Source organism: Tiliqua scincoides, chromosome 1, assembly GCF_035046505.1.
Source record: "Tiliqua scincoides isolate rTilSci1 chromosome 1, rTilSci1.hap2, whole genome shotgun sequence".
Taxonomy (NCBI): Eukaryota; Metazoa; Chordata; class Lepidosauria; order Squamata; family Scincidae; genus Tiliqua; species Tiliqua scincoides.
In genome coordinates this window covers 122,521,142-122,537,014 of record NC_089821.1, presented here as the reverse complement: position 1 = coordinate 122,537,014, position 15,873 = coordinate 122,521,142, and the positions used below count along the sequence as shown (strand labels likewise).

The following is a 15,873-nucleotide window of genomic DNA, read 5'->3' as shown; positions in this document are numbered from 1 at the left end:
CCTGATCCTTGTAACCATTGGCCATGGCTCCCCATTACAACACCTTACCTTAGTTACCCCCAAAATGGGGATGAAGGTGTTATAATTATACACTGGAAACAAGGCTGCCAGCGCTCTGAGGCTGCAATCCTAACCACACTTACCTGAGAGTAAACCCCATTGAACAAAATAGGACTTACTTCTGAGTAGACCTGGTTAGGATTGTGCCCTGAGTTTGTTAGCAGCACACCTGGAGGGTTTTGGAAAGGGAAAGGGGAAGTGATGAATTTGCAGGAGGGGAAGACTTGTTTTGTGTGTATCTGCTAATTGCAAACTGAGACCTAGAGACTGTTTGGCTGGAATCCTAACCCCACCTTCCTGGGAGCAAGTCCCATTGAACACAATAGGACTTACTTCTGAGTAGACCTAGCTAGGATTGTGCCTTTTGTCTTACAATAGCAGCCAACAGAGTACCCCCCCCCCCAAAAAAAAAGAGGCAGGAGGAAAAAGGGATGGCTGAAAAGGAATGGGGATTTTTTATTTTTAAGCAATTTTTAGAGACAAAGCCATCAAGAGTGGCATTTTTTTTCTTTTTTAAAGGGGGAAGAAAAAGAGAAAGGTGAGGATCCTGGGTTAGGCTGACACAGACCTCAAGCCTATGTAGGTCTACTCAGAAGTAAGCCACATTTGAGTCAATGGGGCTTACTCCCAGAAAAGTGGGGAAAGGATTACAGCCATACCCAGCAAGATTACAACTCACCCCAAAGTAAATGGGGGCTGCTCACACACACCCAACATGCAGATGCCACCCCTGTTCCCCCCAGGCAAGACAGAGGGATGCAGGCTGGGGCATTTGGACACCCCCCCCTCCCACTAGGAGCAGGCTGGTTCCTTCCTTCCCAAGCAGCCTTGACCAATCCCAGGATGCCCAGGGCGAGGGGCACACTGGGAAATGTAGTCCTTGGGGTGAGGTTGCACATGGAGAGAGCTCCATGATGAGATAAGGCACCTCTGCCTGCCTACCTGGCCAGCCTTCTCTCCCACCTCCCCCCACCATGTTTCACACGCCCTCCCAGCCTCACGCTGCCCCACTCACCTCATTCACAGCTGCAGAAAAGCAGCAAGTCAGGAGGCAACACGTGCAGCAGAGCAGCCCAGCCTCTTCCCCCTTCAGATGCCTGGCGATGCCCCTGGAGGCTAGACACACAGATTTTATACCTCAGGGCTAAGAGATTGGGGCTTAAAGGATGACTGGCTTTTGAAAATATAAGCAAAAGTCAAACAGCTCTAACTTCAGAAAAATGTGTCCCTGGTAAGCATCAAAACCAGTTCCTGATACTTGACACATTTTCTGGTGCCATTAATTGGCACTTTACGGTAGGACACTTAAGAAATTGAAATACATTTGCAGGATACTACTAATTATATTGTAAACTTACTAATAAAGATCTCTTCTGCTAAGTCACCCATTAGTGTTGCTTCTTGCATTACAATTACCCTGATTAGTGGTGGTGCTAGTAAAGAAGCCTGCACACCTATATTGTAGGGAAGTTGTATTACCTCCTGCTGTGACCTGTTTATGACTAACAGATGTATGCATATATTGTGGGGAAGAGCAGACATTTGCATGTTTTCTTGCTTAAGTCACCGTGGAGAACCAGCTCATGACTTTTCTACAGTATAAGCACATGGCATATTGCGCTTTGCAAGTACAGTTTCATTTTTAGGACTAGAAACACGAGAAGCAGCCCTTACTGCTTTTCAAAAGCAAGATTGGTTAAGCATCATTCTTTTCTGAGTGTTGCAGAGATCCTAATTTGGCCTTTGCGTTGTCAATAGAAATGGTGCTGGCTGGAAAGGTCCAGTATTATGCATTAGTAGGTGTATTCTTGTAAAAACAAGATTTGTTCTAATAGTATAAAGGCCTGTCATAGGATGTGTGGGCACCATAAATGGTGCCCACTCTGCTGAGCCTTTTGTTGGTATGAAATAGTTTAGATATTTTCTCTTGTGTGGATGCTCATTTACTAAGCAGCTGAGATGACTTTTGCTTCTTTGCACTTTGCAGTGATTCCATACCACAGGAATTTCAGCCGCTAAATTTATGTTTTGCTTTCATTGTGATGGTCTTCAAAGCAGTCCTTTCTCTATGAAGAATGATTTGGTAATGAAGTATTTTCACTGACAGATGGACTCGAAAGAGAAAAGGTAAGTCCACTTTGCAGAAGCAATACAGATGTTCCAAAACACTTCAGACTACTACCTCAGGATTGAGAGTAAGCTTTTTATCTGTGGCAAGGAAGAACTGTTTTCAGGCAACTGGATGTGGAATTGTAACAAATTGGCAAAGAGTAGTTCCAAACTGTTTATGTGGCAAAAATGACCTATGTGTCAGCTCATATATACACACACACCAGATCACAAAAAAACATTTTTAGGCTAGTATATTGTGAACTTATTTGCTGGGTGTTACTGTATGTGCCTCTGAAACTATGCAGCATTTTAAACCAAAGAAATAATTATAATCATTTGCAGTGCAGGCATGCTTATGTATCCATGGGGATTATGTTCAGGAACCCCCTGCAGTTACATGAAACCGCAGATATGGGCAGATGCCTCCCTCCAGAGGCGAGGGGAATAGAGCTCCCCATCCTCTGCCTGATACTTTAAAAAAGTGACTTCCTGTTTCTCTGGAAACTGGAAGTGACATTTTTAATGCCTTATAAAGCATTAGGAGGCCTGAGGAAGCCCTCTGGGGTCAACATTTAGTGAAGAATTATCCTCCTTCATGTTATGTACAGAGAAAACAATGTACAGATTTTGCATACCAAAGTGCAAATATGTGAAAACAACATGTATCTCATGTGTCCAAACTCTAAACTTCTGAAGTTTTAAAAATTGTTTGCTAAATAGCTCATCAGAACATGAAGGAACAAGAGAGAGAGGCCTGGTCTATATGTGGCAGGCTGGTTGCTGTTCTCCAAATCCAGAAAGGCTTCCAGGTTGGAGTGGAAAGACAGTATTGCAGGCAGCTCTTGGAGTAAACCATGGTGTGCTCTTGTCAGATGGTAGGTAACATTTATTTTAACCATTCTTAACTCTGCTTTTCAACTGCTAAGATTTCTAGAGTTGCTTAAATGAAACTAATAAAAATAGCAAGTCACTGGAACAATAAAAACCGGAGGGGGGGCCTTGATGGTTGTTTCTCCCTTTCTTTCTTCTGCTCATTAAGTAGTTCTGTTTCCTGTGTAGGTATGATGGGTCCAGTCCTTGCTGGAGGCATAGCAGTAGATAGAGACGGTGGTAATAACTCTTTGCCTCGCTTCTGGCATCTCTCCCAGAGCACTGTCCTGAAATCATTAACATTTATTTTTAAAAATTTTGTAGAAAAGATTATTCTCACTACACACACAATAATAAGATATTTAATCTGAGGCATTTGAGAGAATCCTAGAGGAGTCAAACTATGTACAGTCTTTGCTATCTTAAGTTTTCAGGTTTATGCTTTTTTCATTTATTTATTTTTGAATAATCTCCTTTTAATCTTCCCACCTCATGGTTGAATAAACTCAATCCTTTTACTCATTTTCACAGTCTTTCAAACTTTTTCTTCTGTGAGGAAGATACAGGACCACAGCAGTTCTAAGTAACAAGAATTTTTGCAGCAGTTAGAAATTTGAAAGAAGTTCATGTTCAGGCAGTGTAATATGTTCTCCCAAATATCTAATTCCTAAAATATCCAGTGGCACTACCTGATGTTGTGCATGGAATTTTTCCAGAAAACGTTAAACACAGAACAAATATGCATAAAATCTGTCTGACCAATTGAACATCTTCAACACTTAACATTTCTTGTTTTTATATATAAAACTTAACCAAACAATGATTTAATAATTTTGTAATGATTTTCTTTTAATATTAATACATGTTTAAAATGCTGAACCTTCTGAACAGATTTTCAGCCAAGTCCGTTGTGAAATTGGCTCTACCAAGAAAGTTCATTTATGTTTTGGTATTGCACTCTCTGGAGGTAGATAAAGAAAGGCAGGAATAGGGCCATGTGTGTACTTTGATCTGTAGAGTTCAAACTCTGCAAAACATGCTTCTGTTTTGTTTGTTTTTGTCCTAAATAAATTATTTGCTGTGTTATTTGCAGGACCTTGTTTGTGGGCAAATTGAATTCTCTGTAAATGTGCATTATAAACCTAGTGAAATATCACCCAGTTATGCAGTAATTACACCATACTTTTTTATAGCACAATCCCCCTTGCCAGGAGCCTTATACAGTGTTCTACTGAGTTTGTATGTGTGTGTTTGATGTTGAATGGAATGGATGACACCAGATTGGGATTCTGTTGGTGTACTGCCTGCCTTATCATCCAGTAGTCTCCCTGCCTGAGCTCACCAGAGTAATTTTTGGGGCAACATTGGATTGCCCCCAACTGTTAGTGTTGGGACTTCAGTATCTATGCTGGAGCCCCTGTTATAGGTGTGGCTCAGAATTTAATGGAAAACATGGGCCTGTCTCAGATAATTTTGACCCCATTGCTTGTGACAAGATACAAACTGGACCTTGTGGTTACTGCTAGGTAAGTGGATGGTGATCTGGATGTGGAAGAAATTAAGATCATTACTTTGTCATGGATAGCTCTCTTCTTGGTAGGTTTTAAGTTGATCACAGCTTCTTACATCCACCAAGGGCAGGGGGCCGATTTTAGTCTACCCTCGGAGCCTGATGGATTCTAGAGGATTTCCTAAGGGTTCTGGGGGATTTTTACTATTGAGATTGGTAAATCTTATGAAGCTCTTGTAGAACTCTGGAATAAAGAGGACTGTAGATCAGATCATTCCTGAGTGCTCTGCCTCACTGCAGAGCCAAAGCCGTTTCCTGGCTTCTTGAGGCATTGTGGGCAATGTTGTGACTTGGCAGACATCTTGAACTTTGGTGGCAAAAAAACTCATGAGTTGATCAAACTCATGCTCCAGCTTATTCTGTGATAGCAATGGCTATCCATTGTGAAGAAAACTTTTTTCTTTCTTGTAGATAATTGCATATGCAGAGAATCATCCTGCAGAGCCATTCTGAGTTATCAAGAGTCTTCTCCATCTGATTCCTTGGTGATGAGAGTACAACTCCTTTGCCTGTTGTGATCAATTGGTTACTTTGAAGATAAATAGCTCACATCTGCCATGGCTTTTCCTATTAAAACTGACCCTTCCCTGAAGGTCAGCAAGGGGAACCCTGCTGTGCCTGCTGCCTCAGGCAGAGACCAGTTTGACAAAGCTCAGAGTTTTCTGTCTGGTGGCACCTTTTTTATGAACTCCCTGGCAATGGGATTAAGAACTGGGTGCTTCCTTGTTAGCCTTCCAGCAAGAGCTGAGGGACCCTCCTTTTCCACCTACTCTTCCCTTTTCAATTACCGTAGTTGATTTTGGGTTTTGTGGTCTTACTTTGTTCTAATTGTTCTTATTGTGCTATACTCTATTATTGAACTTTACTATTCTGGTATTTTACTTTTTTTGTGCTTATGCAGTCTTCAGTGCTCTATTTATTCAGAGGAAGAGGCTGCATATAAATCATTTAGATATTTTCTCTAGATAACACTTCTGTGTTATCACAGGTTTTTTTTTCCAAGTTGCATGCTGTAGCGTATATTGTTCATTTGAATTTTTTGTTTTAGGCGGTGAAGTTTACAGCTTTGGAAAGCTCCCCTGGAGATCTGGGCTAGAAGATGCCTATATTAATTGTCCCATCTTGGAAACAGCCTTGAATGGACAACACGTCATTACTGTGGCAGCTGGCAGCTTCCATAGTGGAGCAGTGACTGAGAGTGGTGTGGTTTACATGTGGGGAAAAAACTCTGCTGGCCAGTGTGCAGTGGTCAACCAGGCCTCTGTGCCAGAACCAAACCCTGTTAGCATTTCTGACTCTGAAACTAGTCACCTCTTGCCAATAAAAATTTTGCAGCTGGCTTGTGGAGAGGAGCACACCCTGGCGCTCTCCCTAAGCAGGGAGATATGGGCATGGGGAAGTGGCTGTCAGCTCGGTCTCATAACCACTACTTTTCCAGTGACCAAACCACAGAAAGTTGAACATCTTGCAGGGCGTGTTGTTCTTCAGATTGCTTGTGGGGCCTATCATAGTCTGGCTCTTGTACAGTGCCTCCCCTGCCAAGACATAAAACCTATACCAGAGAGATGCAACCATTGCAGCCAACTCTTGATTACCATGACGGACAAAGAAGACCATGTCATCATCTCCGATAGCCACTGCTGTCCACTGGGCATAGTTCTTGCTGACTCTCAATCGGAAAGCTGCATTTCTTGCTCCTCATTAGAAACCCTTGAAGGGAAAAGTGTAATAAGCAGTCATGGTGAGGACTGTCAGAAAGCTCTTACAGAAGACCAAACGCTGCTTGTGGCAGAATATGATGTGGCGAGCATGTTTTCAAACAGTGATGGACAGGAAGATAGTGGTATTTCCAGTCCAGGAAATCCCTTGATAACTGACAAAATAGCAGTGAGGCAACATTTGATGAACCCTGCTGATACTTCATTAAAAGAGAGCATGGAGAAGCAAATCAATCCAGAACCTGAACAGGTATTTATATTGAACTGTACTTCTTACTATTTGTACTATACTTCTACTGAACTATACTACTTACTATTTTTACTATATACATTCTGTTCTATAACGTTTTTGTGATTCTTAAGAATACAATTTTAAATAAGCTGCACTTCTGAGCTACAAATCAAAAAGAGAAGGATATGCACCCGCACACACGGAGCTTTCTTTGAGGTTTTGCCTGCAATAGTTTCCTTTGCCAAAGGGATATCCTTTTTTAGGGCACATTTCCAGCACTGACATAGCTGTGCCCATGTGGCATGCACTGCATCCTGCGGTGGGGAGGTAGTCAAAGGGGGCCTCCTCAAGGTAAGGGCATGTTTGTTAACTTGGGGCTGCATTGCGGCTAGGTCAAAGCTGGAAAGATGGTTAGGATTGTGCCCTTAATCCCTTTAAACTTAAACCTTTGCTTGTCTGAAGGCATTTGTCGCTTTCAGCCTTAAGAAACCCTTTTACATCCTCCTGTCTGCCCATGACTACTTTATCTCCTGTCACAGAATGTAGTATGTTGGAGAGAATTATTTCATTTTTTTAAGGCACATACTCAGTTCATATGGACACTGTCCAAGCCTCTAGGGCAGCGGTTTTCATCCTTTTTCATCTCATGGCACACTGACAAGATGCTAAAATTATCAAGGCACACTGTCAGTTTTTTTGACAACTGACCGCACTGCCAGTGGGGGGCTAATATCACCCAATGGCCCTACTAATATATGATCATCTCCCAAATTCATGCAGCACACCTATAGACCATTTGCAGAATACCAATGTGCCAGAGTACAATAGTTGAAAATTGCTGCTGCTGTCTTAGTGTTCTACTTGAACTACGTCTGTGACCATCCTACAACACATCCAGTGTGCTCCTGCAACTATACATTGCAGGGGAAAATCAGTGTAATAGGCAATTTGTCTTTCAGGAAAATTTGTTCTCCATAACTATTCTTCAGATTGATAGCTCCCAGGCAGGTTGAAACCATATGATTCCAGTTTGCAAACCACTGCCATCAATGATGCACACATAATAGGCTCCCTTATGCTGTATTATGGCATTGAATTATAGCTAAATGGTATAATTTCAGCACTTTTCTGTAAAGGTATTTCGCCTATTGTTTTAATCTGATACTAAAAATAGCCTTAAGAATTGTTTGGATTTATGTTGAATTGCATCTGATTGTTTTGTTGTAAATCCTGGCAGTGAAAGCTCAACATCTTATAGGCTTGTTCTCTTTTAACACCAAATCCTGTGTTCATGTATCCCAGAGTTCAGTCCTACCACTGAAGTTAAATTGAATGCCTTTCTTTCACTACTAAAGGGAATAACCTTATCTTAGAAATTAAGCGTGGAATATAATTTATTTTTTCTCGCTTCATATTTTGAAAGCTGCTGATAATTTTGCTAAGGTAAGTAGTATGCCTATGCCTGATATGTGCTTTGTGCCTACCAGGAGATGACAAATTGCTCTGTTGATAAACATTAGTGTTAGATTATACTAAAGCAGCGTTTCCCAACTTTTACACAAAAGGAAGGGAACTGCTGAGTGCTTGCAGAACTGTGATGGGGGTGGCGACTTAGTGGCAGTGGTCCTTCAGAGTTCATGCCATCACCGACTAAGTGGAAAAAGGGTTTTTTCAGACTTTCTCATTGGTGGCAACAAGAACCTGGATTTCGTGGCATCTCCAGCTCCTGCTAGGCAAGTTCGAAACCCCTTTTTTAACTCAATGGTGCAGACCAGTAAGTGCTGTCACCACCATCAAAACCAGTCTCCATTCCATTCCTTAAGGGGGAATTTGGTGTTTCTTGTTGCCCTGGGGAGTTATGACCCCCAGATTGGGAAACAGTGTGCTAAGAGATGAAGAAAGTGAAGTAGTTTTCAGTGCTAGTGAAGTTCTGCTCTGGTGGATGGCTTCTACTAGGAAAATATTTGTATTCCACCCATGTCTTGTATTACAAGAATTATAGCAGTGCTACACAGAATCTGTAGGTGTTGCAGATTTATTCAATACATTTGGTAGTCTTTGTAGAATTACCAGTTTAATTACCTATTCCTGCAAAGTTTGTGGTATAAAGGTGGTGCCTCCATATCTGTGGATTCTGTATCTGCGAATCTGACTCAGCTCAACTTGTCTCATCCAGATTTGGCTTAATCTGAGCCCTCTGGAGGCAACCGGAGCTGTGCTCTTGTTGCCTCCGGAGGGCTTTCTGAAGCCCCCAGAGGCTGTGCAGGTCTGCCCGTGACCTCTGTGGGCTTCAGAGTGAACATTTCAGCTCCCCAAAAAAACACAACTTCCAGAGGGAAACCAGAATAACATTTTTATGCCTTTTAAGTCATTCAGAGGCCCGGGGAAGCCCCTGCAGGCTATACAGTAATAGCTAGCCATGGATATAGGTATTGCATAGAGAATTTTCCAAGTTTGCACTAAAATTTTCCAAGACTTTTGAGTGCAACCATTGGAGAGTTCAACCTCTTTAAAAAAATTAGCATAGATCCAAAATTGGTTAGACTCCCTCCCCACCCCCCGCTACGTATGAGGAAGTAATCATCTTTTCCTGTAATGTTCTCTGTCTGGAATGTTCTTGGAAGCTAGGTTGCCTCATATAGCTTGTTACCAGGAATGTGAGGTATGGCATCACTTCTAACATGAGATATTAATAAGCTTGCTGTTTAGAAAATCAGAAGTTGTAAACAAGCATAGCCTTTGGTACAAGGAAATGTGAGTCCTGCAAATAATTCAAAACAGCATTGCTACATGTGAAAAAAATGCTGTACCTTAGAGAGTAGAAAAAGCACTTCATGGTTACTTAGGAACAAATTCAGAGAACCATTGTTTTTTCTTAAAAACAAACAAACCTTGTTCTTCTGAATTTTATCTAACTCTTAGAGTATTGACACTTAAATTAAGTTAGTGACTAAAATATCTGATTTATTAATAAAATGGTATAAAGCAGCATAGACCTGAACTTAATCTTGTTGGTGGTCACCCTAAACTTTAATAAATCATAATGGTAAAAATACAGAAGCGTACCTCCAGAAGTTAAAATCTTCATTTTATTTGCAGGTGTTTGTGTTCAGCATGATAGTGTGTTCTGTTCTATACTGAAGACTGTTGCAGTGGCAGTTCTGAAACATGAATGATCACTGGTTCTGATCTAATGTGATAGTTTCTTTAACTTCTAGGTTTGGCTGTGTAGAGAGTATGCCTTCCCATTATGTGCAGCAGTAGAATGGTGTGTGGTTTGGCCTTTTCTTCATTTGAGTAGAAGCTGGCTAAGCAACATATGATCAGTGCTTTAGTTTGATGGATTAATGCTTTTGGTAACTTACCTAGGAATGTTGACTTCTAATATGATCCTCTCTGCTGTCAGAGTAGAGTGACTGTGTAAGCAGCAGCCCAACTCCAGTAGCACTGAGCATTTATATGGAGTAGAGCAAGTACATGATGGTCTTTATTCAAATATACTGAACTTTTGTTTAAGCAGAATTCATACAGCAGAACTGTGTTTTTAAATTCAGTTAAAGAACTTTTGAATAGGTGGTTTTCTCTGTACCTATGTGTAACAAAGGACAAATAACTTATATGAATAACTTAAGTGGGAACCGAGGATTAAAATTATGAAGAGTGTGTGCATGTGCAACAAGTTATTATCTAAAATTAAGCAGAGGTTATTGATCTCATTTTAAAATTTCCTGCTCTAATTGCCCATTATGAAACCTTTATTTTACTATATTTCTAGCAATCCCAAGAAGAGGATCGCATTGCTTGCCTACCCAGTCCACCTGGTCCAGGTACTTCTGCCCTTAACAGCCTTGTAGTCTCTTGTGCATCAGCAGTTGGTGTGAGAGTAGCTGCTACATATGAAGCTGGGGCCTTGTCTCTGAAGAAGGTAATTAACTTCTATGGCACAAATCCAGGTGATGCAGCTTCTCCATCTAGTGTTGGTTCTCCGGGCCTAGATGGGCCGAAAGATAGCCGAGAGGAGCAGGTCAAGCTGGAGTCAATGCAGGGTAAAAAGAGTTCCAGCTTAGTAGATATTCGAGAAGAAGAATCTGAAGGAGTCTGCCGAAGGCTTTCCTTGCCTGGCTTGTTGTCCCAAGGTGAGATATTTACAGACAGTACAAACTGGTGGTGTTTTAAAATGTGCAACGTTCACATGTAAAAATGTAGTTTTTTAATGAACATAAGAAAATATAATTCTCTTCTTACATGTGGTAGAAAACTTTCACAGAAGTGCAATGAACTATGGTATACACACCTCTAAGGATCTTGAGTAGAATATGTGCAAGTCCCCAAGCATAATATCTGACATCCTCCTCTATGAGCTCTAACTTCTGTACATTATCCCTTTTAAGGTGATTATCTAGTGTTGTCATTGTTGAAGCTGTCCAAGACTGTCTGTTTCCTCATGCTTTGTTGCAGAGCAGTAGGAGAAATAATGATCACTAATCTTTTCTTCTGTTTTTAATTTAAAACAAAAAATTCTGGACAGCAAAGAGTTATCTGCAAGGGATGATAGGTCACAAATGTGAAGGTTTTAGCAATGATCAACAGTTACAAAAAACCTAAACTCTTAAGCAGTAGAATTTCCCTCTCCTCCCCAATAGCTGTATATGACTGCATAGCACACATTGTTGCTTACATTTACAAACCTCAAAAATGGTTGACACAGGTTTTAGGTGGGAAGGGATTTCACAAGGCAGAGTAAGTTCAGAAGGTTTGTGAAACACTGGTAAAACATTCAGGTCCTGTTCAGGGTATCTTGTTTTTAACTTGACTTATGATTTTGAGGGCAGGATAATGAGGACAAGGGTAACACTTACAGAAAGTTTAGTTCTCACTATAGCAACAGATGAGTTCAGTAAAGATGGTGTTTCATATGAAACACAACACTTTTGGCAGTGGTGTTTTGACAGTTTGTGATCACATACATGCCAGGAATAAGTCTTTGAGTTTGTATAGGCTAACTGATGTTAAGACCTGAAGTTATTACTGGTCTCAGTGGGCTTTGAGTCAAGGGACCCATCCACAGCTCTGTCTTCCTTTGTCCAACATCGGTCTTGCTGTTCATTCTGATTGGCGAGTAGTTCTTTTTGAGTGTAAGTTTGGATTAGATGATTCTGCTGTTTTTATTTTTATGATAACAAAGCTTTGTGCTTTTATCAAGCAGTGTTTATATAAAAAGCTCGCTTCCTCAATCTTGCCCCTTTGTCATGTTACACTTAGCATGGCTTCTCCAGCCAGGGATACAGAACCAGGAAGACTAAGGGCTGTTCTGTGCTCAGAGAGCTTTCCTCTATGTACCCAGTTTGAAATAAGACTGTTGGTGATATGCGTGGAACTGGGATGTTTCCAGACACATAGATTGACTATGTAAGGGTCTATGTAAGTTTTTACCCATCAAAATCTCATGTTTAGTCTGTTGCTAACACTGGGAGGTTAGATCAAGGGAGAACAGTTTAATTCCAGAACTCTTCTTAGCATTCTCAACAGATTAAGAAGAAGTGTAGGTTGCTGGTTAAGGGAAGTGTTTGTGTAGATTGAGTTTCACGCTGGTGTAGCATTGACTGCTTTTCTGAGATCGGTAATTGAATTACAGTACCAGTCTTGTTCAGTAGAAAAAGAGCTCTAGTCCAAGTGTTTGTTTTCCCTTGAAACTGATGTAGTCCAAATGGAGGACGTTAGTATGCAGAATATAACAGGAGTATTTCTATTAGTCTATAACTCCTTTAATTTACAGAGTGGTTTAAACTGTTGTTCCAAGTGCATTGCCCTTAATTGTTAAGGCAGAGTCACATTCAGGTTAATTATCTTGGCCAGGAAGACATAGAGGAACAAGAAAAACTAGTTGCTGTTCTCCCTTACCTATTTGTGCCAGGGAAAGCTTTGATAGGCTCTGATGTTGCATATGCTGCATTTTAGATCTCCTTTTTGTCTCAAAGATGTATTACGAATTATTCTTATGGTGTATTAGGCTCTTGTTGCATATGCTGCATTTTAGATTTCCTTTTTGTCTCAAAGATGTAGTACGAATTATTCTTATGGTTTATTAGGTTCTTGTTGCATATGCTGCATTTTAGATTTCCTTTTTGTCTCAAAGATGTAGTACAAGTTATTGTTATGGTGTATTAGATGGGCAGGAAGTCTAATAAGTTATGCAGCCTCCTTCCTCTGACTAGGAAGGTGAAGCTACTTTTTGTCATATATACTTCTGTGACATTTTGTCTGTCCTTTTAAATGAAACACTTCTTTGCCACTTCAATGATCACGTGATCATTGAATCTTGGACCCATGAATGATTGATATGGAAAATCACCAGCACTTCTCTATCCTGACATTTACATAGGACTGCTGGTGTTTTCAGACTAGGTGAATTCATCCTGGGATCATGTTGACATAGGCAGCAGCCCAACAGCACAATTCCCTATTCCTATTTGCACGTTGGAGAGCAGAGTCGATAGAGAACTGTTTTTCTCTGGCCTGATAATTACATAAGATTTCAAAAGGAGAGTGGCAGGTCTCCTAGAAAATAATCACCTGATGTACTCTGAGCTCTAGATATGAATAATTTGGAGACTTGGACAGGGTGATGGTAGATTATATTCTTGTTTAGTTAACCTGGGGTCACTTGAAGACATATTGAAAGTATTTGTAAGGTGAAGGATTGCTCTTGTATTTGAAATGTGAGGCTCTGTGAAAAGTCAACATATGCTTGTAAAAGAAATTGCTTAGACTGCTTCACAGTGGATATTGCCACCAACATTCTAAAGTGCCAGAATGGCTGTGTGAATTGACCCTTTCTGTTTCGCAGCAGTGCAAATTAACAAATGTTTTTGTTTCTATTCTGTAAGGATGTTGTTCTTCTTTCCTTTGCTAAAGTTTCTCCAAGGCTCTTGAGGAAAGTAGGTCGGTCCAAAATGAGGGCAGTGGCACTTACGCCAACATACAGCGGTGAAGCTGATGCTCTTCTCCCATCTCTACGAACTGAAGTGTGGAGCTGGGGAAAGGGGAAAGAAGGACAACTTGGACATGGTGATGTCTTGCCAAGGTAGGAGTTCACTGAAGAAAACTTTTCTACGTTACTAGACTGTGAAAGGTTTTTCAGGGCACAGTAGTTTGGCAAATTACATACATGCTTGCAGGTGTGTGTGTGTGGAGGGGGCGCGGCGGCAGCTGATGTCAATGTTTTGATTTGATCTAAGAACCACTGATGGAATATTTGCACAGTTTTGGCATTTTCACTGTATGTAATACTTCAGCTGTTCAGTGTAGGCTATCTACCCTGCCCTGCCCTTGCCAAATCTTTATCCCAAGGAGAGGGGGAAGATTAACATGGTATCCTCATCGATATTGCTGCTGGTATTTTAAATAAAGTTGGTTTTATATATGCCAATGAAATCTCATGTGCAGTGCAGACTTCCTTTTAGTGGTCATGTTGAGAAACCTGATTTCATTTTGTGGATTCACAGGCTCCAACCATTATGTGTAAAAAGTCTTGATAGCAAGGAAGTAATTCATTTGTCTGCTGGTGGTCATCATTCTTTAGCACTCACTGCCAAATCACAGGTATGTAGTTGGCTACTCGTGCTTCCAGAGCTTAGTCTGATCTGCTTATTTTCTATTTCAAATTCCATTTAAATAAAATGAGAGGAAAGTCTTGAGTATAATGAACGTACATAATAAATTATGATATTTTTTCATAAATATTCATTTTTATATAAATTGTGTTTTAGTCTTGGGTGTTAAGCATGCACATCTAAATACTTACTGAAAAGCAGGAAAAGATCTAGAGCAAAATCTCAACCACTAGATGACTTCTGTCTCCAGCAAGCTTCTTTCTTATCTGCTTTGAGTCCTTGGAGTCAGTACAAGTTTCTTTTTCCCCTAATGATGAATGAGCAGCAGGAACTAGGAAAGGGAAGATATTTTTTCTCTTATCAGGAAATAGTGTGGCAGTGACTGGAACAAATGTGAAATGAGGAATAATAAGGGAGACACCAGGGATGCATAAGGAGTCCTCCAAGAATGGAGGAGGAGAGATGATACCTGTGGAGGTGGACAAACACAAAGCAGATACATGCATACCTGGAGGTGGAAGAGAGAGAAAAGGATAGAAAGCTGTGTGAGACAGACTGAACAGTATTCTAAATTTTAAAAATCTGTGCAACTCAATTCTTCTAGAAAATAAGTATAATACATGGGTATCAATTATTTGGTGGTAATGCAAAGGCATCCTGCACATCTTTTTGGGGGCCAATGCTGCATGAATTAGGCAGCTTCTGACCCAAAGGGTGTCAACGTTTGTGGTGCCAGGTGCCTCTGAAATTGACCATCCTTCTCTTAAAATTTGGATTCAAACCCCAACCCTTCTTCCCACCACTGGAACTAGCATTCTGATGGCAGGGAGTACTTTACAGCTGTCACAAATGGCCTTCCAGCAGTGTGTGACACCACACACTACTGGCTCACTACTGATGAGGCTGGAGTGGCCCCCTGCAGAGCAACAGCCAGGGGGAGGTGGAATAGGGTTGAAAAGGGTAGGGGAAAAGCAGATTGGGTCCAGGAAGGGGGTGGTTTGACAGCAGAGGTGGCTACCAAATCAAAACCCTGTTTCCGGACCCAATCCCATGAATTAGGCTGTTAATCTCTGCAACAACTAAGGAGTAACACCTAAATTGACTTCTTAAAATTCATATTATGATGTTCACCTCACTTACTCAGAATTTAGTATCCTAATGTGGCTCTTCTTTCTTACCTCACCCATGTTTTAACACAGGTATATTCGTGGGGCAGTAATAGCTTTGGACAACTTAGTCACTCAAATTCTCCAACCACTGTCCCTCGTCTTGCAAAGGTACTTCATTATTTTTTTAAGATTTTTATTTTGTTTCCTTTGCAGCTTCCTCCCCGAATAATGCACATTTGTTAAAGTACTTTTTCCTCTTTGCATCATAGTCTGTGATTCATAGATGTTTATGAGGAATCATGAAGTCGGCAGTCATACACTTAAGCTGCTTAAATTCCATTGAAAAGAATAGAACATGAGCTGCAAGATAGCAGCATAAAATTATTCCAAATACTTAAGTGATGTGTTTTACAACAGAAGTTGGTATATTTGAGAGTGTAATGTTAAATGTTTTTCAAAAGTTCGATTAGTCACCTTAATTCAGTGGTTCCCAAACATACCTATGTCATGATGCCCCTACAGCCACTTCTTGCTGACTCAGCCAGGTGCTGCTGTCTTGGATCTTGCAAAATCTCACGAGATCCAAGAT

The 15,873-nt window shown here is 40.7% G+C and overlaps 1 protein-coding gene across 2 annotated transcripts in view; it reads left to right on the top strand.

Moving 5' to 3' along the window:
- The window catches only part of ALS2 (alsin Rho guanine nucleotide exchange factor ALS2), a 66,522-nt gene that overhangs the window by 4,797 nt on the left and 45,852 nt on the right, over window positions 1-15,873 (top strand). Inside the window, exons 2-8 of one of the 2 annotated variants that reach the window (XM_066622261.1) lie at window positions 2,048-2,187; window positions 2,893-3,047; window positions 5,661-6,580; window positions 10,338-10,698; window positions 13,478-13,646; window positions 14,068-14,164; window positions 15,375-15,452. In XM_066622261.1, the coding sequence (XP_066478358.1) occupies window positions 2,168-2,187; window positions 2,893-3,047; window positions 5,661-6,580; window positions 10,338-10,698; window positions 13,478-13,646; window positions 14,068-14,164; window positions 15,375-15,452 (1,800 nt within the window). In that variant the 5' untranslated portion in view covers window positions 2,048-2,167. Of the gene's footprint in view, window positions 1-2,047; window positions 2,188-2,892; window positions 3,048-5,660; window positions 6,581-9,165; window positions 9,225-10,337; window positions 10,699-13,477; window positions 13,647-14,067; window positions 14,165-15,374; window positions 15,453-15,873 lie in introns of those variants that run through there. The other variant, XM_066622342.1, reaches the window with a different exon arrangement.